The sequence below is a fragment of the Daucus carota genome, chromosome 4 (assembly GCF_001625215.2).
Source record: "Daucus carota subsp. sativus chromosome 4, DH1 v3.0, whole genome shotgun sequence".
NCBI lineage: Eukaryota > Viridiplantae > Streptophyta > Magnoliopsida > Apiales > Apiaceae > Daucus > Daucus carota.
In genome coordinates, this window is record NC_030384.2 from 28,643,458 (window position 1) to 28,667,982 (window position 24,525).

Sequence of the window (24,525 nt, forward strand, 5' to 3'; positions counted from 1 at the left end):
TCTTCATAACGGCAAAACCAATCATCTCCTACTCTTTATATGACCGTGTTTTCTTTTGTACCAATCTCCTGTACTACAATCAAAATCTGTGTTCGCACTAATCTAGCAGCAAAGTTAGAAACAGTATTATAATATGATAAATCAAGTAATCCCAAATCCTCATTAAGCTGCCTTTGGCTTCCGACAGTAGTCTGTTTTTGTCAATTACATTACTGCACAACAAAAACCATTGACATTAATCATTGGACAACAGCTCTCCCCCACTACATGTATGTAATAACTTAACTTTTGAAACTCAGATGCTCAATATCCCTATGTTTCTAAATTTGAAACTCAGATGCTCAATATCCCTATGTTCCTAAAAACTATGTCATACAAGGACAACAATATTTACAATTTTTGGACAATCTGTATACAGCAATTGCAACTTTGTTGAGTGACAAAAAGAACAAGAAAATGCCCCAGAGCCATTTCCTGCACGAGCACGCCCATTCCCCTGCACATCGCCACCTGATGAAGTTGTAAAGTAGAATTTTAATAAGATGTATTGCTATTCTCAGCTGGAGGTTGACTTATAAGTAACCAAGTAATATCACAAATAACCAAGTAATAACACATTAATATATACTACATTACTGGCTTAATAAAAAAATCCCAGTTTTTTTATCTAAAAAATCTTTATTGCCCCATATGAGCTCCAACTTTTTTATCAAAAAAATCTTTATCACCCCCCATATGATCTCCTTTATAGGACTAGAGAACAGGAGTATACTAAAGATGTAAAGCATAATATTACCAAATGACTGGAATATCACACAATACCAGCAAATGGCTGGAACATCAGTTCTGGCTTATGTCATATTCAAAGCTTGCTTTAGTTGAGCAAAAGCTGCAGGATGCATTCTACCAATGGCGGAATCAAATGACTTCCCGTGAAGGGCAGCACAGGTTTGAAGATTTTCGCGCACTGAGTTCTCCAGTGATAACTGGTGTATAGGGTCAGATAGTTTGATCTATAATAGAAACAAAAAGTCAGTAAATCACTCGCGATATATAATGATGTGTAAAATTTTGGATATTTACCTGTCTCTTCCTGTACTCTTTGGTAGGAAACTGAGGTCTGGCAGAGCTCATATTATCGCTGCTGTTAATTAATTTTTTGATATTAGAAATCAAAAGCATTATTTTGTTTATGAATTTATAGTAACTAACATTAAAATTCGTGAACATGTTATACTTCAAAATCTAATCTAACCTGGACTCTTCCGTTAAATCTTCGCTTCCACCCAGTATAACACTTGTACAAGCACTATTACAATTCAAGATGCAACAAGGTTTTAACAATGCTCAGTTCTATGCTTAATTGCAGATGATTACAAAATTAAGAAGCTGAACAAATACCTCAGGATCTGATCAAGCTTGTCAAGCACTTGAGGTAATTTTAGTGTCAATATAATAGAAAGGGCTAAACCAAATGTCTTTCTCTGAATCGATGTCACATTGTCAATCTGCAATCAAGTAAGAGAACATATGAACAAATATAACTAAATGCAATATTATCACGACAACATAGTGGAAATTAGCTCAAAATACAAACACAAGAAATCTTATACACTTGATGAAACAAGATTGTAGCAATTCCTCGGATAACAAGGCATACATGTAATTTTGAATATACTGCACCAACTGACCTTGTCAAGCCATATGTCAACCAGACAAAGAAGTACGCCTTCTTCACTTAAAAAACCTGCCTGCTGGAGTAGTACCAATAATGATGGCTGTGTTGTTAACTGTGCAAGGTAATTGGTGTTCATTACCAAAATCCTTGCCAAAATAGCTGCTGAAGAAGCTTTTACAGTTGTTTTAGAAGGATCATGATTGTCTCCTCCAATTAAGCATATAACAATCAATTTCTACGAATATTCAGTAAAAAACACAAGTACATGTAAGTGTATATGTGGTATGCAGAAAATGCAGGCGGTACAAGAAGATTAGGTAAAGAGGTCAACAAGCAATTACCTGAAGAGTGCTGCTAATTAACTGGGGAACCTCGACAGGGAAACACTGCAAGAAATTTAAGAAAACAAATTAGCAATGTGGTCTTTAATGTCGAGCAAGATTCTTGACTAAAGTATTATCTGTGCAATTCTAAACAAACTATCACACTATAAACTGTTGAAGATTTCATTCACAGTTTCAATTACTGAGCCATCAAAACTTTTGTCCCACTCTACAAAAATCCCTGTGTCCCAATCTAATCTTCTTTTCAGCTTTTGGAATGCTGATGTTGAAAATAATTTAATTCCGACAATTAATCCTCACACACATTCTATCTGTGTTTATAAATCTACTATTCAGATAATTTCAATTACCGAGCCATCAAAACTTTTGTCCCACTCTACAAAAATCCCTGTGTCCCGATCTAATCTTCTTTTCAGCTTTTGGAATGCTGATTTTGAAAATAATTTAATTCCGACAATTAATCCTCACATTCTATCTGTGTTTATAAATCTACTATTCAGATAATTTCTCTCACTATATATACACACGATATACAGGAGAATGCATATATAAATATCACTTTCCGATACATAAAAATCAAGGAAATCTTGGGTTTTTCAATCAAATTAAGGGTATCAGAAAAATGTTCTACAAACATGCTATTAATTCTCGCATTAAATTTTAATAATTTATAGAGAAGAGGACATTCAGATTAGGATGAAAGGACTGTCAATCAAATAAAAATGCACAAGGCATTATTTTTAGACAGGGTAAAATGTTTAAACAGAAAAGACAAACTGTTATACCCAAAAAAGCTCTTTCTCAAAAAATACCTGAATTAGAAGGTCAATGACTGGAATAACTGACAGCAACCCTTTATCGTTGATATTTTCGACAACGAAATCTAGAAGTCTGGAAACACTAGACGCATGAAGATTTAGAAACTCATTACCACCCAAAAGTATGTATCCTTCAATAATATTGGCAGCAACCTACACTTCAATGAATAGCCCTCGAGAGTTACACAATATTATCAGTCATCGATATAAAGTGGACTTGAAACAAATCACTTATTAAAACCTTCACGTGAGCAGAACTTCTGTTCAAGATCTCCACAAGATGTGGGAAGAGTCCTAACAGTTGAGGTACCATTGAAGGAGAATGAGAAATTGTAGCTTCCCATAACTGCAAAACAAGCACATCATTGTTAATAACATATGAAAAGAATTGACCTTGCAGATCTCTAACTTACTAGTGGTACTATTATATTAAGAATTGAAATTTAATGAAAAAAACAATTGGCTAACCAGCATATAGTCTTCTAGAAGTTCATCTGGACTATTTATAATGAGTCCACCTTGCAAAATGGGCACTAACATGTTGTAACACAAGGGTGACTGATAACCCAGTGCGACAACAAAATTCTTCAAAGCAGTAAGAAGCTGAATCTGCAGAAGATTTTCACCAGAAGATTCTTCCCATGCCTTGGAATATTTACATAAAGAATTAGGATAATATATACATTACAGATAAGGAAATACAATCATTACAACCTTATGTTAATAAATGCAACCAGAGAAGTGTATAAGATGCATCTGACATCATGCTGAAACTATAGGCAGCACATAACCCCTTGCTTTTACCTGAATGAACTGCCTGCTGAAACTATGGGCAGCACATAACCACTTGCTTTTACCTAAATGAACTGCCTGTAGTTTTTAAAATTGCAATATGCAACATGATAAAAATTAAATGCTCACATCACCAGCTAAAACAATGGGACTTGAATCTGACATGACCAATCACACCGTGCTAAAGTTAAATTCAGTACCCAGCTCTATTGGAACAGGGGCTAAGCCTTGCTTGGATCATATATAATATTAACACACACACACCCAAAACTCGTACTAGTGGCCAAACAGACAGGCAGACAAAAAAAACAATGATGCAATTGATAAAATACTTGAAGGACAGAGGAGGTTTAGACCACTGGCATAAATAGTTAACTTGAAATGGCGTTGAATCCTTATCAAGGATACTAAAAAACAACTTCTTGTGAAAAGGACAACAAATAACATAAACAATAAATATAGTTTTAAAATTCACGAACAAATAATTTACTTCATTTAGGCTCTTAGCAATATCCAGCAAGTATTTTATTTAAAATCAGGCCGGATAACTAATCCTAAGGAACAATGATAATACCTTCTGAAAGAATTGCACCAAATTGTTGGCATAAGGAGTGACACCATTGACATGTGTAATTAAAGCAGATATGGTATTGAGAACTTGAACCTGAAACAAAAATGTATAACAAATTTGATTAATAGACGAGAAATACTAAAATAGAAACAATCTGTCAATAAGAAGATCGAAAGCCAAAAGATAATAAAGCCTGAAAGAAATTGAATTCACTTTCAATAAAATCAATATGAAAATGTTAAAAAAATAGGTTCTGAAACAAGAGTTCTATTGCACAGCAATCAATGTGCCAGCAATTTTTTTTAATCTCATACTTCCGTATCCAAATTTCAGGTTCTTTTTTGAGAGATATATTCCTCCGTTTCTTTTGTATGTCGCTTGACTTTTCTGGGAACAAGCTTTAGGTGCTTTGACCGAATAAATAAAAATTTCCCTCCCTCCCGTTTTATGGGAACTACTTTTTTTTTTTTTATGGATGTACCAAAAAGAACAAACCTTCCGTTTATAGCATCTATTTAATATAATTACAAACACACATTCATATACTACACTTTTTTAAAAAACTCATTTTCCGTGGTCGAAATTGAAGTCAAATATTCAACTCTTAAAAAACGTGCTAGTCAAACTAGCTCACATAAATGGGACGGAGGTAGTACTATTCTTAAATTTTCATTTTGTAAATCATAATATTGGTTACAACACCCTCTCCCAAGAATTGGCATGGAAATATGGAATATGTCAATGGAACTAAGTTGACTAAGAACAACCATGAACTGCAAATACTTTGTTTAGTGTAAAGAATCGATTAGAATTTGAAAGAAAAAATAAATTGATAAATCCCTGAACTATCCCGGTTTTGTTGTCTAGGTCCCTGAACAAAGATTCTGTATTTCGGGTCCTTAACGTTTCAAAATTTTTAGTTGAAGTCCATGCCGTTAAAAAGATTCTGATGGAGTTAGAATCTTCTGACATGTGGCATTTTTTTGCACCTCATCAGATGATTTTTAAGTAAATGAAAGAATAAATAAAATAAAAGGAAAAAAAAATATTATCCCAAAGACGTCTATTACTATTTAAAGATATATATTCATTAAAACACACATATTGTTCAAATTTAAATTTATCTTCAAAATATTAGAACATTTATACCATATTATTAAAACTAAACATGCAAAAGTTTGGTTGTTTTGTAGTCTTGTACAATAGATTATAACCGTTAGATCACTTAAATCAAATTGATTAGAACCGTTAGATTAAATTTTCTATATTTATACTACTAAAGGTCTAAGGTTCGAATCCCGTCAACAACAAATTAATATATATTATTCGTTAAACACATAAGAGAAAATTATTAACTATCAAAGATCATCTTTATAGGCTGGTATACATTAAATGGATGAATATTATATGTTAATATCAAAATTCTAAAAAGTAACTTAAATATAATTTCAAATAAGTTATGAACGTTATATTTCACTTAAATTTTCAAACATTAATATTAATATTATATTTAATGCCATCAACTCAGTTTAAAGTACAAACATATAAAATTATATATTTATATATATTTCTAACATCACATATACTATCTATTCTTTTATCGTGTATGTTGAAATATTTAGTTTTATTTTGAAGATAAATTTATATTTGTATGATAGAGTTGGACTCTATGGAGTCTACACAATTTGGAGTCTTTGGAGTCTTAAGACAAACACTGTTGGAATTGTTTTACATCACGTGGCTGAGATTATTTCAAAGATTATACAATTTTTTTAAAAATTGAAAAGTTGATAAATCACTGTACTTTTAAACCTTATACGTAGAGTTGGTGAAATCATATCCCATAGAACACTCTCACGAAAAAATCATTAAAACAAGCAGAACAGCAAACAGAAAACATATCCACAATGACTTTGAATTACAACCTATTTTAGTGAGAGAAAAAACGCCAAGATCAAACAGAATAGGATCCACACTTTTGCTTTTCTTACAGAATGAGTTTTGGAATGTAAATGTATTTTTGATTTTGATTGTGATGTCTAATTATTCTGTATCTAAAATCCACGCACGTGACTATTCATCTTGATTTGTCATTTGCAGTACAACTGTAAAAGTACAATCTAGACATCACTGTAGAACAAATTAGGAATAAATTGAAGGACAACTAAATGGAATAAAGATGGGAGACAGATCGAAGATAACGATGATTTTAGAATTTATACATATAAGTAAACATATAATACACTGACTTTAAAAAAAAAAAAAAAAAAAGGAAAGCCGTTGGATTTGAAGAAAACGGACGGACCAGATGAAGTACTCCAATACTCCAAATAAGTATGGTCTCCACAAAACTTAGGCCTTGTAACTTGTATAATATGTGTGTTTTAATTAAAATATATCTTTATATAATAAATAGACGTCTTTGAGTTAATAAAATTTATATTTTAAATCATCAATTATTCTTTAATTTGTGTTTAAATCAGCTTTTGAGATGTAAAAAAATTAAGGCCACCACGCCTGCAGAATCTTTTTAACGGTGGGGACTTAAACTAAAAAATTTGAAAAGTAAAGGACCCAAAATACGGAATCTTTTGTCCAAGTACCGGAATAGTTCATGGATTTATCAATTGATTTTCCCAATTTGAAATGACTAAATAGATGTCAGCTTGTGGCTGTAGAGAGGTGTGAACTACAGTTTGGTTAAGTAATTATACTAGCTTATATCCCGTGCTTTAAGTAATTATACTAGCTTATATCCCGTGCAAAGCATGGGTTACTTTTAAATGCCTTATATTTTCAAAAATATTTAGTTATTTTGTTTTTAATATTTTCTTTAATAATTTTAAAATAGAATACGATTGTTGGGATTTTAAAATTATTTCTATCTATACAACCAATATTATAAAATTATTTTTAATATGTTGTTGATGGGAATCGAACCTTAGACTTTTGTATGCAAAAAATAATTATGATTGTATCTAATGGTACTCATCATTTAAAGTTAGAAGAATTTAGCAGTTGTGATTAGAAGGGATAACCAAACTGAGGGAATAAGCAAACTACAAATTATACCTATGTTCAGTTATAATAGTATAGTGTAGATTAAATGAAGGAAAGGAGAACAATTCAATTTTAACTCGAGCAAAATTTTATCATTACACGACACATAAAACTAGAGTACAAAATCTACAATAAGCTAATACTACAGAGGAATCAAATGCTTATGCAGATAAGGTCACTTTTGTAGGGGCGTAAAAAGAATTTATAAAAATCGAACACTTATATACGAACTAAAATAGTTATACCTTGGAGTCAAACTCTTGAACTTCCTCTACTAATTTAAAGCACGAGCACCAACAGACGGGAAAAAGATCGGAAAACTCCTGCTCGGAGAAAGTTGCATCTTCTACATGAAAATACAATGACCGAGCTGCTGCCAGCTTAAAATGTAGAAGAGATATAATTTAAAATTTTATTCCAATGAGCAAAGAGCCAAAGAGAATTTTTAAAGTGAACCAATGTGATAAGCTAAAAAGCCTTTTAATTTATACATACCCTGACACATATATCATTGTCCTGCAGCAATTTAATTAAAGCGCAATACACTGCTCTTCTGGTGTCATCTTTAATCTGTGAAGAAGCTAGCATAAATTAAAATTTTGTTTTAAAAAAAATCATGCTAGGAATAATGCACGAGAATGTCGCAAAAACATGACACACATTCCCTATATTGCACTAAAACTCAAAAGAGACGATGCTAATCTCAACTTTGGAGCATTCACATCCCTCTTGGGTCCTTTATCAAATGGACCGAGTTGTTAGAGGCACTGCCATGTAATTATATCTGCCTAAACAAAGAATTGTTAGTGGGGCGGGGATCGTGATTCCCGTACCCGCCCCTTATTAATTTTGTTTGCCCATCCCTACAGGTATTTCATCCCCACCCCCATCAGGATATTATGCTTCCCCGCTTCCCCGCCCCATTTCATCGCGCCCTGTTACTATATATACTAAATAATTTTGCAGGAAAAAATATTTAAGATTTGAATTTCAAATTTTCTTTCTAGAAATACATGAAGAACATAAAATATAAATTTAAAAAAAAAATTAAAAAAAGTTATTAATTTTAAAATTAAAAATTATTGCATACATATTGATAGTATTTATAATTCAATTAAAATGATATAGAATTAAAATTACTTTAAAAACATGTTAGCAAAAAATGAAGTATGAGTGTATGCAATACAACATATAATCTTATTTAATCACAATACAATAAAATAATTTTTTTGATAATATTAATTAAACATAAATATATTATATTGAAATTTCATAGCTTTATATAAATATTTAAATAAAATTATAGGATTTCCCACGGGGAATATATTGATACTATACCCGCCCCATATTTTAGGGAGAATAAATAGTCTCTGTCACTACCCCATTCCCGTGTTAACGGGGCGGGGCTGTCCCATTCGGGACGGTTACCCCGTTTACCCCGCCCCATTTAGAAGCCTGCCTAAATGTCTTTATAATATAAATGAAAGAATTTAATATGTTTCCATAAGTAAAACGAAAATAAATAAGCTGATGCACTACATGAATTTTTATATGTAAATTATAATAGCTAAGCTGATACACTACAGCAACACCTACATGCATAAGACTAAAAGTAAAGAGGGAGAATATTTGACACCAAACACAAGGTACTGTGGAGAATAGCACAACAGATAGGTAAATCCTCTAAGCCAGCTCATGCATAAATTATACCTCCGAGACCCACTGCCCAAGAATAAGTGCAACTTTCCTATGGATGATCCGCATATTTGGATGATCATTTGTCAACTCTAAAGATAATGCACCATTAAACCTACAAAAAATGTTTAAAGGTCATAAAGCCATTAAGTACATAGACAAGGAAATTGTTATATCCGTCCACTTAATGTAGAATACATTACATGAGAAGTGAATTAAAAATATAAGATTCTGAACGCTAATCAATGGTATTGTGATGTCACAAGTAGATTACAAGATTAAAAAGAACTTGATCATTAAAAAAGCGAATAAATCAATAAATATCTAAGTGTGCACTGAGAGGTAATTAAAAAGGGGAAAAAAGCCTCATTAGTTAATCACTCAATTTTTCCCAATCAAGAATCGAATGATTATCGTGGAGGTATCTCTCTTCTTCATGTGGGATTCGTTCACACTTATCAACCTACTCTGTTGGTTACTGACAATGTGACATGACTTCATATGGAATACGCCAAGTTTTTGCACAAAGATATGATGTGGTAATTCAGGTTTTTAATAAACTATTGTGTAACAGAAGTGAACAACAGAACTGAAAAAACACAAGTATTTGACTATTTGAATGTATGAAGTGCTTACAAAATTGATATAATTCAAAGAGAAAAAAAAATAATTTGAAGCATCCATTAGTTAGGACCTCTGAGATTAAATGGCTCTCAGTAAGTCAACCATAAACTAATCGATACTGAATAATGTCAGTATCCACCTTAGGTCTTTGAAATGTACAAAAAGATATCTGATCACAAAACAGATGCTCGAAAACATATACAAGTTAATGTTAGACTTTATTACTGACGGAGAATATATTATATTCCATCTAAATGATGCATGATTTGATCTTTACAGAGATGAATATTAGGGAGAAAAAGAAACAGGAGACAATAAATCTTCACTATAATGTCCGACATATAAAAAGAAGAATGTTGGACTTAACTTGGAGCAAGATGGATGCAGATATCACAGCAGAAGTAATAAAAATCGTTTATAGCAATTATAAACTACCACAATATTTGAAAACGGACTGAAGGCACATGTTTAAGTCACAATCCAGGTTGTTTTGTATTGTGAAAACAGTGCCTTTGCAACATGACACCTAATTCATAAGTCTTTACACCGTCAGAGTTCGAATTAATAATTTGTTCAAACAACACATTCGAGCAAGAAAACAGAAATCAAATGCAAAAGCTGAAAAGCTATGGTTATACAGCAACTTATATAAACATACCAGTCCTTGAAGCTTAAGTAATTTGATAGCTCATAATACACGTATGCAGCAGCACCATAAGCAGCTTCTTTGAGAAGTAAACCCTGGGTGATTTCGGATACAGAAGAAGGACACTCACTCATTGCCTCTTGTAGTATAGAAACCACAACAGGACCTAGAAGCTGAACAGAGATGATTGTTAATGTTCACCGGTATAGAGAAAAAATAATTGATAACTAACAGATCTCTAGAGAACTGTTGAAAATATGATGATATTGTCACGTACTTGGCTATGATTTTCAAACAAAACAATGTATAGTGCTTCAGCACATGGCCTCAGTTTTTCCGACCAGAGAACAGAATCCTCCTCATGATGAAAAGACTCAGGGTTCTGGTACCATTCCTCCACATCACTTGCCGACAAAACAAAGTACCTGTTTCAGTAGAGTGGCACAGTATTAGTTAGAGATAATATAGTAGCACAGTCAATAATAATCTAAAGATGCAAACATGTAGCCAGATTTAAGTATAACAAAGTTGACAACTGTAAGAAGCTAAAAAGAATGTTGTGGAGATGTTTTCACACGGTAAAATTTTGGCATATAATCCAAGACAGGAGTCATACAAATTGAAGATTTGAACAGTCGCAGATGCAGCAGAATATTGCTTTTCCAAATTACAGCCCTTGATTTTGGCTAAAAAAGATAATGACAATATCAAGGTAATATGATCGAAAATTTTCCATTGATTATGTTTGACACTTGCAGGACATTACAGAGAGAAATTTGTAAATACCTCCGTATCAATATGTTACATAAGATCACCACCCGGTCACTTGGCAGAAGTGAGGAAATAACACCAGCAACATGACTAGACATGCTCTCTTTAATCTTCTCAAATGTAACTCCATTTTCACCCATCACACGACCAGTCAGGTTTAGCTTGTATTCTTTACATTCAAGTATAGTTTTCACCATTGACATGCACTGAATAATATATTTCTCAAATGACATTAGCTCCGGCCCAGGATCTGTGATTGTATTCAAGGTGAAGTCTATGACAAGAGGCAGGACACATTTATCACCGAAGGAATACGGATGACACTTTTGAATTGTAACTAGAATCTTCATCAGTTTAGTACAAGCCTTCTTCAAGAAGTCCCAGAATCTCAGATGTTTCTCACGAAAAGATTTATCTGCAGAAATATTTTGGCATCAGGTGACCAGGCATGTAACTAAAACAAAGAATGGTAATTTTAATTTGTACATTTCTAAGCAAAGAAACAATACTATCACTGTGTGACTAAAACATGTCTGTCTCCTATAAAAGTCCATCATATGTATGATGAATTCAGCTCGAGCAATCAGCCAAGCAAAAACCATATACAGGTAGTACTAGAAATCATTACTATGTCTAATCAGGATGGTCATGGTCCTAGAAGGGTGTATTACCAAAGCATAGAGGTATATTACCAAAAATACAATACAAAACGTGAGAAATGAATTATGTAAAAGCTAGAGCTACTTTAAACAAATGCAACATGATGTCTCACAGTGTGGAAGAAATGATTCAATGGCCTTCAAAAACAAAGGAGAGACCTCTTTGACTTGTCGAACCTCCTGAAAGAACATTAAATTGTATTTAGAATTAGTAAGATGGCAAGGGGATCTCAACACAGTAATGAGCATCTAATGCCAGATAAAAATGAGGTTTCAATGCACCGATACCTGCATAGATCTTGCATCACTTTGGAACCCAGCAATGATCAATTGGCGTAAAATCTTTGAGCAGAGATACCATCTTTGACATGTTATATAAAGGTCATCATGCGTCTCCGAAGCATTTGAGCTTAAACTTTGAGCAAGCACAGAAAAACCATGCAGTATTGCCTGTGCATCCCTCTGCCAAAGCTGCCAGCTAAAATCGAAGAATTGGGACGATATCTGTAGGGAAATAATCACAAAATCACATAAACTATATCCTATACACAAGTCCCCTTGCGTATACACAAGGAGACAAATACTGACATTTAGCATACCATTATACCAATTCATGTATCTTCTTTTATTTTTTAGAGGGAGTGAGGAAACCAAACCACTTGATCCGATTTCTATAGAAGTTCAGTATGGTGCAGTTTGAAAAAAAAGTAAGGAGTTGTTAGATTATGTATATACCGCAGAACATAGAACTTCCCAGGCACACCTCCTGGCAATATGATATGCCAGAATCGAGGACTAGAAAGCCCACTATAGGGAAAGTGAAATGGTTAGATCATCAGAATAATCACATGTATCTTCGGATAATTTACACCCCTTAAAATAATGTAAAAATAGTAGTAAACACAAACATATGCTGCGTGTTCTTGGTATAGAGAGTATACCTGCGCAAAATTTCTCTGGTCTGCAGCAAGACGTTTTGTAGACAACTCCTTCAAAGTTCGGAAGAGGATCAAAAAGATTCTTTGTGAAGTAAGAACATCCGCTGATTGAAGCTGCTGAGACAAGGTAGAAAATAGCTCTGGCCTGAACAATTGATCAAACGAGTAATAAATATATAGATCTCAATAAGCCAGAAGATATGAGTAATAAATATATAAATCTCAATAATCTACGAGATATATTCAAAAACATCAGCATAACTTCAATAAAACAATGTCAAAAAATAATAGGGTCAATGGTCATTATAACAAAGCCCAAAGGTCTTAGAAACATAAACTCTTTAAAAAAATATTCTTACCTATGTGCTCCTGGATTGTCCTATGTACATCCTGTCCCCTCCATTAAACTTTGTTTTATTTCACCCTCACCAGATTCATAAAATCCAATCGAATATTGGCCAGAAAACTTTCGTTTCTTATGTATTATGATCACTTTCTCAGCCATTTAGAATACAAAGGAGGACAATGGACAATGTATACAAATTCAATTGGAATCCGTAATCCCAGCGAGATTATATTTGGGTATAAACTTTTTCAAATTAAAATTCTAAAAAAGCTAAACATAAAGGGTTAAAATTATAAGGTTGCATTACACTGAAAAATATATTACTCTTCTGCAACTGTCTAAATTAAAGAAAAGAAACCATCTACTAGCAAAGTACCTTTAATATTGAGACCCAGATGTTTCTCCTAAGACATAATCAACAGCATTTAGTGCACAAAATCAGTGAGTTTTCATTATAAAGCAAAAAGTTCTTAATACTCAAGTCAACAGGTACTGTTTTCACAGTGTCGCGTTATTTGGTGACTTTTGAACATAAACTGAGGAACATAATTATATATAACAGAACTGACACGTACCATTCTTTAGGATAGTCAAACCGAGCAATCTTTGAAATGAGCACAGCCAATGTAACAGCAATCTTCATAGCGCCATAAATGAAAAAGTTAAGAAAAGATGCATACCCCAACACTTAAAAAAACTCACTCCAATAAGAACTAAGGAACAGAAAATTTAAGTTTGGATTACTAAACAATAACAAGTTTGAGAACACAATTTACCTTTCAGGTCACTTAAATGTTATAACAAGTTGCCTCCGAGTAAACAAAATGCAAGTTACTAGCTAATTGTTTTCAATCCATAAATACAATATATGGATCAAATATTTTTGCCCAAGTATTCAGTGCTATTTAAAGCGCGATTAATGGCGCAGTTTAGGTGCAAGATGTGCGATTTTTAATATCAGCGATTTAATGTGATTCTGAACAGTAAAAAAGCACTAGAGAAGCGTGCTTAAGCGCTACAAAGTGCTCACGTTTGGTGTGTTTCCATGAAGATGAAGGTGTTAATGAGAATGATGTGTGTATAGCTTCTGGTGCAGAGGAACCTCTTTATCGTATGAGGCTCTTGACAAGAGGAACATCACTACTTGAAACTGCAACTCATAGGCATTCTTCTTCAACGTCTATAGATGTACAGGAATAGGAAGAACAAGAATATGAAAAACAGGAAATTGAACTAAATGACTGCTAAGCTTTTGAATTTAAATATCATTGATTGATACTTTATTATTGATAATTTTGTCATATTAGACATGTTAAGAATCTAATAAGTAATATATATTTGTTAAAAATTACGATCTTATTTTTTCCGACAAAAAAGCTTGCGACTAATGGCGCTTTGCGACTCGAGAGTCACGCTTGAAAATTAGGTCCGGTGCTTTTTAAGATATTGCGCCTTTAACAACACTGCGAGTATTTTATTAATAAATGACAGGATCACGTAACTTAACATATAAACATATTCTCCGGGGAAACTAGAATAAGACAACAGGAACATGCGTGTATTTGTAACATGTAGACAAATTACCTGATAATTTTCTTCTCTCAAGTGAGACAGCAGTTTTTGCCTTAAATGCAATTTCTCCTCCTTGCTAATTCCACTGCACGTGTACACAACCCTAATGCTAAAGTATAAGGCATGAATCAACAGCATAACAAAGCATGAAGTTGCACAATCCACCATGCAATGGTCAAACCCCAAATCCTAGAGTATATCATTAAGGATGTAAAACTTGAGTATCTTCATATTCCAATTCCAAAAAGTAATACATCACCGCTTAACTATAGTATACCGTAAGTTAGTACAGGTGAATAAGTAAAACATATTACGTTGTACTTTCATAATTTTTATCTCTAGCTTATAACTTGAAGTTATCGTTTTCAAGCAGGTACCTCACCAAATCGTATGTCCTAAACTAAAACATCTACATATTACATACACAAATCTTATAAACATATTGTACGTCCTAAACTAAACATCTACAAATTAAACTCTACTAAACCTCACGAACAAACTCAATTCAATCATCGTCAAATTCACAAATTCACCTAATATTAAAACAACGCCGCAACTTACCAACTCTCGCGCCTATTCCTCCAGTACCTCCCAACACTGTTCTTAAGATACACAGAAGCCAGTAACCGAACATCCGTCTGAGCCACCAAATCCTTGGCAGTAATCACCTCCTACATTCCGAAAAACAATCACGCATATAAATGCACAAAACCTTAGGAAAACAAAATGTGCTCATTTCTCGAAAACTCGAAAACAACACAACACAATCAGCACAAAACAGGAAGCAGTTACCAGCAGACAAGAGCAGAAACCAGGCCGGTTTTCGGAGTGCGAAAGCGCAGCTTCAGCAGGCTTCCGGAGGTTCTCATCGCCACTAAGCGAATTGGAGAGGAGCGTATACATAGTAGGTAGGTCAGCTTGTGTGAGCGCCATAACAGCACTACACAAATTCGCTAATCACTGCACAAAATCACAATCAATCGGCTTGAAATCGAGCAATTAGAGTAATTATGCGAATTAATTACGGTGAATTAGTATGATTTTAGATGAAACTGAGTGAAATTATTGTAATGATGTTTGATGTGAGGGGGTTGATTAGAGAGTGAAGGCTTAGAAAAGTGTTTAGCAGAGGAGAAGTTGCGTTCTTGGTTATATGATTTTCGTTTCATATTTATACCTCATGTAGTTCTGAGTTTTGGGCCCAAGACCAAGTGATGGTCGGTCATTTATATTTTATTATTTTATTAATAAAATACGAATTTTAATTATCTACTGTATTGTGTTGAGAGACAAAACCAAAATTAATAATATTTTTCTAGTGATATTCTACAAAATAAAAATTATATTGAATTTAGAGAATAAAACATTTGAAACGGACGGAGTTGAGCTAAGTTGTTTCTTTTAGATACACTAATATTTTGATTTGGTTTAATTTTTTAGAATAAATCACATATATATTATTTTTTTAAATTCACACTCTTCTAAAACATATTTCCATTTTCATTATTCTCTTAAATCATTGAAAGAATTATACCAATAATTTGAAAAACTTTACAAATTAACAAACTAAATCAATTAAATTATGATTTAACTGGAAAAACCTTCTTCCATCGCCACTCTTCTCCTATCCTTTCTAATTCTTTGAATCTTGTCAATCAAAGATTTCATTAATAGTATGATTTTTGGAATCTAAAAATTCTAAACATATATAATTCAGATTTTATCCTATATAATAAAATGTTAAAATATTCAATCATGATTTTAAATAAATATTGAATATATGACATCATTTTATCAAGATTTGAAATTATCCTAAAAATCTAGTAGTATGTAATTAAAATATTTAAATTTTTTAAAATTTGACGTGTTCGAAAATTGATGAAACTTTTAGAATTTTATAAAGAGCTTTTTTCACAAATACCCAAGTCAAAAAGATTTTTTGCAAAAATACTGTCAGTTTTTAAAACAAATTGCAAAATACTATACTTCAAAAACCATATATGCAACCACAAATGCAACTTTATAAAAAAATTTGAAAATTACATTTAGTTGCATAATAAGTTGCAACCAGTTGCAAAAGGTTTGATAAACACTCCTGCGGGGCCATAAATAATATTACAAACTCACAAACAGAAAATCAACTAAAACAACTCAAAAATCAACTCAAAGCAACCATCAGGAACCAATACTTACGGTCTATTTATATCATTGTCCTTCTCTCTCTTTCTCGATCTGCCTTCTCACCTCCTTCTTTTGACCCTGTCACTTTGCCGACCCATCAACAGCGACGCACCGCCGACAAACAAAAAAACCACTGTGAGCAATCAACCACACAAATACATGCATACAACCACCAACAATACGCAACCTTTAATCGAGTTTAAATCAATTTTGATTTCTCCAAAATCCGAAACCCAATTCATCTTATCAATTCAGAGAGATTGAAGAGAGAGAGGCAGACAAAAAGAGAGCGCAATTCATTCTAACTGAAAGAGAGCGAGAAGACGAAGCGGGAAAGAGAGATGAAAGAGGCATAAAGAATGAAAGGGGAGCCGTATATTTGCAAAACAGAAGTTGGTAGTAACGTAAGTCTGCAAGCTTTTTAGGGTGATAGTATTATTGTAATTAGTATGTTAAAAAGAGGTATTTTGATATTTTATAAATGATGAATTTCATGATATTTCTTAGTATGTTTGATAATTTAAAAAAGAAATCCAGATTTTATAAGATTTTAAAGGATTTGTGCTGATAAACTAAAGACTATGCGTCAAATTCTCGAGGTTTTACCATATTTATGTTATTATAGACCTATGATCAAAATCAATTATAATCTACTAAAAATATTAATCCGTTAAAATCCAAAGTATTTATCAAAAATACTATTATTTGTAAGTCTTTTAATGATTAAAGTAATGGCCAAAATATCTTTTAACTAAATGCAACTTCAATATCTTTACAAAAAAATATATTTGCAATTCTTCATATATACAACCTTAAAATACATAAATATACTTACAAATAAATCATTACCAGATATTTCCATAACATTCACCTTCAGAATATCTAAATCATCATCATCCCCGTTATAAAGTATGCATTCAAATCTAAGAAAACAGATCCCAAAACTAAGAATAAAGACGAACAATTCTGCTTCGCAAGCATATGACACCTCTTCTTTTGCAACGGATAATCTCGAATTTGACAATTTTTCTAACTTCCGACAATTTGGTTTAGATGACAAGGACAAATCTCTTGATGTTAGAGTTAAGCACCGTCTCTTTTCACTTCCGCTGCCTTTATGTAACTTAACACGCGCGAGAAATAGAAAAATAAGTATTCTTAGTTGTTTTTAGCTACTTTATTAGTCTGATTTTTTTGATTTTCCGGTTACTTTTGTGATTAGTATTGACACTCATATTTTGATTTTTGCAACCACATGCAATTTATTATGCAATTAAATATAAATTTTTTGAAATTAATTAAATATAATTTTCAATCGATCTTTTCGAAGTTACATTAGGGTTTCTAGCAGTTGTAGATATGTTTGCAAATGTAACCTTCGATTTTTGTAAAAAAATAATGGGAAAATAGATTTTTTTTGTCACTCAACTTATTGTGTATTTAAAAACTTGCCACCCAACTATAATTTTTTTTATTTTAATCACTGATGTTAGGTTAGGTTAGGTTTTTTTCTTGCCATTAAAGTTAGGTTCGGGTTTGATTATTAGCATTGTATCAATTCTTTGTAGCATTATTAAATATAGTGGTAATTTGTAATAGTTTGATGATTTGATATATTGTCTATATCTTTATATATACTATCTTTTATGTACCTAAGATCGTTTACCCTGGGTGATATGAGTTTGACACGTATTTTACGGCTTCAAAAAGATATAGTTTTATAAATTATTTTATTTTTTTCTTCCGAAAAAAAATTTAGTGTTTTAAATTTTCATACACAAAAAAAATCTCAAAAATAAGTTATGAAACTATGTTTTATAAGAGTCTTAACGTACATGTTAAGTAGTTGAAAAAACTATAAACAAATTTAAGGGACGAAGGGTGTAATAATAACATAAAATGATGCATTATAGACGACAATCATCGAAGATTAAATTTTTCTCTCTATTTATTTAACTTTATCTTGAAAATTATAATAAGATAAAGTTATTAAAATTTATGAAGATAAATTTAAGAGAGATTTTAAGTTGAGCTAGTCGATTGAAACTTTAATAGTGAAAAAAGATGCATCGTATCACTCAATTAGACTTTATATTAAGAATGAATTGTTTGAAGTCATTGATTTTATATTGATGATTTAATGAAATTCTAGAATCCTAAATATGATTTCCTGATTTTAATTTTTTATCAGCTCATTTTTTTATTATTATTGTTATATGTAAAGATATAAACATACGTCACATCATCAAAATATAACATACAATCACTATGCATAATTGATGTTACAAAAATATATATCAAAATGCTAATATTCATATTCGAACCTAAGTTGGTGACTAAAAACAAATCCAAACCCAACATTAGTGAGTAAAACGAGAAAAAATTTAGTTGAGTGGTTAGTTTCTAAAAACATAATAAGTTGAGTGGCAAAAAAATCTATTTTCCCAAAAATAATAAAAAATTGGTGTTTTTACAATTTTTATCTAGAAGATTCTATATTTTGCAACTTTTTAAGAAACAACAGTATTTTGCAAAAAAAATTCTATATTTGGGTATTTGAGGAAAAAAACTCTAAAAATTTGTTATAATCTCAATAGAATACATCATAAACATTTAGTTGTGTAATACTAAATTTTAATTAAATGCATCGAAAGGTATAAATTTTTAAAAGAAACTAAAATATATCTCAAACTTTTTGATCTCCCATTGTTCAGAAAAATGAATATTTTTTCCCGTCCTGTCCGATTTCAATCCGATCCTCATCTCGCTAAGGATATTAAGAAATTTTCCTCTTAGTGAATGACAAATTAATATACTATAAGAATTCGGGCATGATAAGGACCAGTGTCGTCTATCCCGAATTCGTCGAAAAGAAAAAAACAAGAACAAAGATATCTAAAAGTTCAAAAATCACGGTTTCAACAAGAAGGTTTTCGGGGATGATATTGGAGTACGAGAATACATTCATGACAACAAAGTTAACCCTCTATAATCATGAAATTAAAGTCATCCGATATCGAACCCGGTTTCCAAATATCACATATCGTTTCTTAATTCAGACAAAAAAATGCTACAATTATAAAATAAAATTAATTTATTACTATAAATTTAAAATTTTGTTCAATACATTATTTCATCTTTTTATATATATAAGATATAAGATATAAGATATAAGATAGAAGATAGAAGATATATAATATATTTTTTAGTAAATTGTTGAAATATTTTTTTCCAGAACAAAAGCCCGATCCACAAATTTGGTATAAAACCTTCACACGTGAGCACATTAAAACCCCAACAGATACAAGTACAACGGTGATGCAATAATCAAAATCTCTCGAATCCCATTGGCTAAAATTCGTGGAACTTCAAAAATAATCCACGTGGCAAGTCTTTATCAAAGAAGCCTCTCGAACTTTATTTTGTCCCCGCGAAATATCTATTTAACGCGAATCTCTCACTTTATTTTTCTTGCTGCTTAAAGAAAACATCTTTGTCATCAACAAAAATCCAGATAATTTAGCACTAATTCTTCAATTTCAAGAATCGAGATAAAAACGACGTCGAATTGGGTGGAAAATATGAATGCCCGGGTTGCGTTTTGTGTGATTTTCTTGGTATTTTTCTTTCTTGTTGATTCCAAGAAGCTTGACCCTTACAAGGTAATTCTTTTTTCTTTTTATTGTGTGTATCGTTTATGTATTTATTTGCATTTAAGTTAATAGATTATGTGTGTGTTTGTTTTTTGTTCATGGGGTTTTGATTTCTTGAATTGATATTTTGTTTTTTTGTTGAAATTGATAATTTTGTTGTTTTTGTGGAAAGATTTGATTTTGATTGTTATTATGTTGATTGTTTGTTGTTGTGGGGTGCTTTTGTTTTGAATTGCATTTTTAGGGGGGGGGGGGGGGGGGGGGGGGGGGTATTGTGTAAATTTTTTGATTTTTTCGGTGGAAGAGGGGAGGAGGGAATGAGGATTGGAAGCCATGTTCTTGTTTCGCTTATGGATTCTTTTGTGTGTTTCAGGTACTTGGGGTTGACAAGAGTGCAAGCCAACGTGAAATTCAAAAAGCATTTCACAAGTATGTTTTCATTTTCGGATATATTTAGAATGCCTGCATATGTAAATGTCGAAATTTATAAATTATTTTGCCGGACTGACTTTATGATATGGATTAGCGATCAATGCCGAAGTGATGCTAATTTGATGTTAGGATTAGTAAATTGTGATGAGTTTGATTGAAGTAAGCACTTAGGCTTCTTCTAAGTTCTGATCGTTATTCTGAAGTAACATGGTATTTTGGATAACTTGTGTGGAGTCGTGGCATGATATTTCTAATTCTAGCAAGTCTGGATCCCTAACCTGCAAATAAAAATTATTAAAAGAGAAAGCTAATAATGATTTAGTTCTGTGTGTACTTTTAGTACGAGTGTCTGCTAGTTTTGTTTTTGTTTTTGGGTAAGAATTTATGAAAGTTTCTGTGTAAATTGCAACCAAACATGATTAGGAAGTTGATACCAATGTTACCTGTAAATCGGTTGGATGTGTCCAACAATGACGTGTCCAGATGTCATAGTCAATAAATTCTTAAAAAATTTGCATTTTTAGCCTAGTGTCTGAAAAGAGTAAGGAGATAACTTCGAATGTTACAGGAGCATATAGCCTGAGTTTGCAGCAATGGCATCTTCTCTTCGGTTTATAAGAGCTTTGATGTAGTCAACTTGGTCTCAATGTATCTCGTAAACTTGCTGCATCTTTTACTAGCATATCAATGACTTCAGACTTTACTTTCAAATTTTAACTTGAATTTTTAGAAGTTGGAACTTTACAAATGTAAGGTTTCTATATGGATCATCAAATTGTGTTGTGAACAGGATAATTCCAATTTAATGCTCAAGACCTGAACTGTTTTACCTTGGTTCCCATCCCCACCATTAAAATAATTAAAAGGGTGTGATGTGATTTCTAACACTCCGTGCTGTGAATATGTTTTGCAGGCTTTCTCTCCAGTATCATCCTGACAAAAACAAGAATAAGGGTGCCCAAGAGAAGTTTGCTGAGATTAATAATGGTAAGTTAAACGTTGCACTTTTCATTCCTTTTACAGCACTTCCTCTTCAGTGAAATAAATTGACCTTGTGGTAAAATTTGATGTTCATAACATGGAAAGGTAGCTATCTATTGTTCCTTTGCTCACTTATTGAATGTAACTTTCTTACAAATGACGCATATCAAGGAATTATATATCACACCTTTTACAGTACTGGATTCCTTCCTTATTTGTACCTGCATTTTCTAGAAATAGGTAGTGAGATGCAGCATAATTAAACTTTATTTAACATGGGGAGTAGCTGATTTGAAAACGGCATGAGGGAAATGTAGGGATTTTGCTATACTTCCTGCAATACGTAATCCTGTCTAGTAAGACCATGTGCTCTTTATGCCAGCTACTAAAGCTTAGATAATATTCTTTGTTAATCAAGTAATTCTGGTAAAATGTCGATGGGAGTTTCATATTATATACTTTTTCCAATAGTGTTTATTAATAACACCCCTTATCTGTTTTCAGCTTATGATATCTTATCCGATGAAGAGAAAAGGAAGAATTATGATTTATATGGAGATGAGAAGCCAAATCCTGGATTTGGTGGTGGCAGCCCTAATGACCAAGGTTATACTTATTTCACGAGTGGTGGGCCAGGACAGGGTGGTTTTAACTTCCGCCCTGATGGATGGCAAAGTATGGGTGGTCAAGGAGGTTCGAAGTCGTTCTCTTTCTCCTTTGGTGGACCCAGTGGGGGTGGCGGTGGCTTCGGTTTAGATGATATTTTCTCCAACTTCTTTGGTGGTAATATGGGGGGTGGGAGCCATTTTGGTGGGAGTCAGTTTGGCGGGAGCCAGTTTCGTGGTTCCGGTAGTTCGTCAAGACCTGATTCACGACCTTCTAGGAGCATTGCTACTGTGAATTCACAGACATATCGAAAAGAAGTAGCTGACAAGGGGATTACTTGGCTTTTGTTATCATCTACTTCCTCACTTCAGGGTAACCAGTATTATGAACCAGTTATAGAGGAGGTTGACAGTTCTTTACAAGGGGCATTAAAGGTATCGCTTATGTTTACTATTATATCTGAACTAATTTGTACACAAAAATAAAATAAAGACCATCCATTCTATAGATATTTTTTTGTCTGGTCTCCATGCTCTAGATCTGATCATATTCTGATTTATCTTTCAGGTGGGTAAAATAAACTGTGATACTGAAGCATCACTCTGTAAAGAGCTTGGTATATTTCCTCGCAGAGCTCCCAGGTTGTTTGTTTATTCTTATGCAGCAAGTGGAAGTGGTTCACTAGTAGAATACAGTGGTGATTTAGCTGCGAAGAGTTTAAAAATTTTTTGCCAGGAACATTTGCCAAGGTTCTCAAAACGTGTCAGTTTGGACCAGTTTAAGTTTCCGTCTGGTGATGAAAAGTCTTTACCAACAGTGATGCTTCTTTCCACAAAGAAAGACACACCTGTTATCTGGCGTGCTCTTAGTGGTTTATATCAGAAGAGGTTCCTCCTCTATGATGCTCAGGTAATTCTTTCATAATGACTAGTTACTTGTTAGTTTGTTTATAGTGGTAGTGGGTATTACAAGCTGTTTTCTTTTTACTCCTTATTTTGGTGCTTAATTAAAATTCAAATATGTTATAGGTTCATGATACATCAGATCCAATGGTGAAGAAGTTGGGTGTTGACTCACTTCCTGCTTTGGTTGGTTGGACTTCAAACGGGGAGAAGCATATCTTAAAAACAGGAATCTCCGTAAAAGATTTGAAATCTGCAGTTAACGATCTTAGTGGTTTACTTGATGGTTTCGAGAAAAAAAATAAAAAGGCTGGTTCAACAAGCAGAAAACAACAGACTGAATCAGAGGACAAGCAGATACCCACGCTTAGCGGATCGAATTTTGATTCTGTCTGTGATGAGAATATTCCTGTTTGCATAATCGGTGTTTTCAGGTCATCGAAAGCAAGGACCAAGCTTGAATCAATTTTATTGGAGGTAAATTACCAGTGACCTTTCTCGAATCAAAATAATGCCATAAGCAAATTAGATTCAAATATATTAAAACTTTTGCATTGTCTATTGATCTTTTGATTTACACGGTATCTGCATTACTTGTTTGTGTATAGGTATCCCACAAATCACTATCAAGACGTCAATATTCAGCCTCTGGTGGAAAAGAAACTATTGCGTATGCTCTACTGGATGCAACAAAGCAGTCATCATTTTTGAACTCATTTGATAAAAATGGATATAAATCATCTGATAGTCTCTTGCTGGCCTACAAGCCACGAAGGGATAAGTTTGCAGCATTTGTGGGCGATATATCCATGGAGGAAGTGGAGAAATTTATCGGTTCAGTTCTTAACGGTGACGTCCAATTTTCAAAAACACGGCAGAAACCCAAACTAAAGTAAGCAAGTTATAGCTAGTTAAAGCGAAGATCGCAATCAGTTCACACCCACATTGTATATTGTAGCACAAGATTACACCATCAGTTTCTGCAGTTTCTTGTCATTGCGAGCATGTATAGAATAGCGAGTGGATTCGCAAAAACAGGGCAAAATACGAGGGAATCATGTATATTACGAGTTAAACTCTCCCCCTTTTAGTGAAATTTTGCATCACAGAAAAGTAATGTAGAAGGGTGAATGTGCCATGGTGCACACTTTTAGAAGTATTATGATCCATCTGCCTAAGAGATACAGAAACGAAGCATGGCTGCTCAAATTTTTAACGAATTTTTGGAGTTTTGAGTTTTGAGATAGATGCGAGTG

The 24,525-nt window shown here is 32.8% G+C and overlaps 2 protein-coding genes across 5 annotated transcripts; one reads left to right on the forward strand and one right to left on the reverse strand.

Annotated features, from left to right (window-relative positions):
* Positions 1-127: 127 nt before the first annotated feature.
* On the reverse strand, positions 128-15,670 carry LOC108215778 (uncharacterized). 4 transcript variants are annotated; one of them, XR_010291533.1, is made up of 24 exons: positions 15,307-15,670; positions 15,076-15,185; positions 14,527-14,599; positions 13,518-13,579; positions 12,600-12,741; positions 11,947-12,162; positions 11,772-11,838; positions 11,015-11,414; positions 10,506-10,653; positions 10,241-10,401; positions 8,974-9,073; positions 7,759-7,833; positions 7,509-7,643; positions 4,207-4,296; positions 3,309-3,485; positions 3,082-3,186; positions 2,835-2,993; positions 2,020-2,064; positions 1,692-1,913; positions 1,402-1,508; positions 1,256-1,309; positions 1,084-1,144; positions 797-1,013; positions 128-510 (listed from the first exon to the last, which is right to left on the reverse strand). XR_010291533.1 is itself a non-coding variant. In XM_017388345.2 (24 exons), the coding sequence occupies exons 1-23, from the start codon at positions 15,445-15,447 to the stop codon at positions 852-854; spliced, it is 3,030 nt and encodes a 1,009-aa protein (XP_017243834.1). In that variant the 5' UTR covers positions 15,448-15,670; the 3' UTR covers positions 128-510; positions 823-851. The 4 variants fall into 4 exon arrangements, 1 of the variants encoding a protein (XP_017243834.1); XR_010291532.1 differs by having other exon boundaries at positions 1,084-1,141; positions 14,527-14,617; XR_010291531.1 differs by having other exon boundaries at positions 14,527-14,617.
* Positions 15,671-20,131: 4,461 nt separating this feature from the next.
* Positions 20,132-24,511, forward strand: LOC108216137 (dnaJ protein ERDJ3A). Its single transcript, XM_017388820.2, has 7 exons — positions 20,132-20,357; positions 20,722-20,777; positions 21,694-21,767; positions 22,266-22,801; positions 22,935-23,276; positions 23,396-23,746; positions 23,878-24,511. Exons 1-7 carry the CDS (start codon positions 20,277-20,279, stop codon positions 24,163-24,165), a joined length of 1,728 nt encoding a protein of 575 aa, XP_017244309.1. The 5' UTR covers positions 20,132-20,276; the 3' UTR covers positions 24,166-24,511.
* The last annotated feature ends 14 nt before the right edge of the window (positions 24,512-24,525 follow it).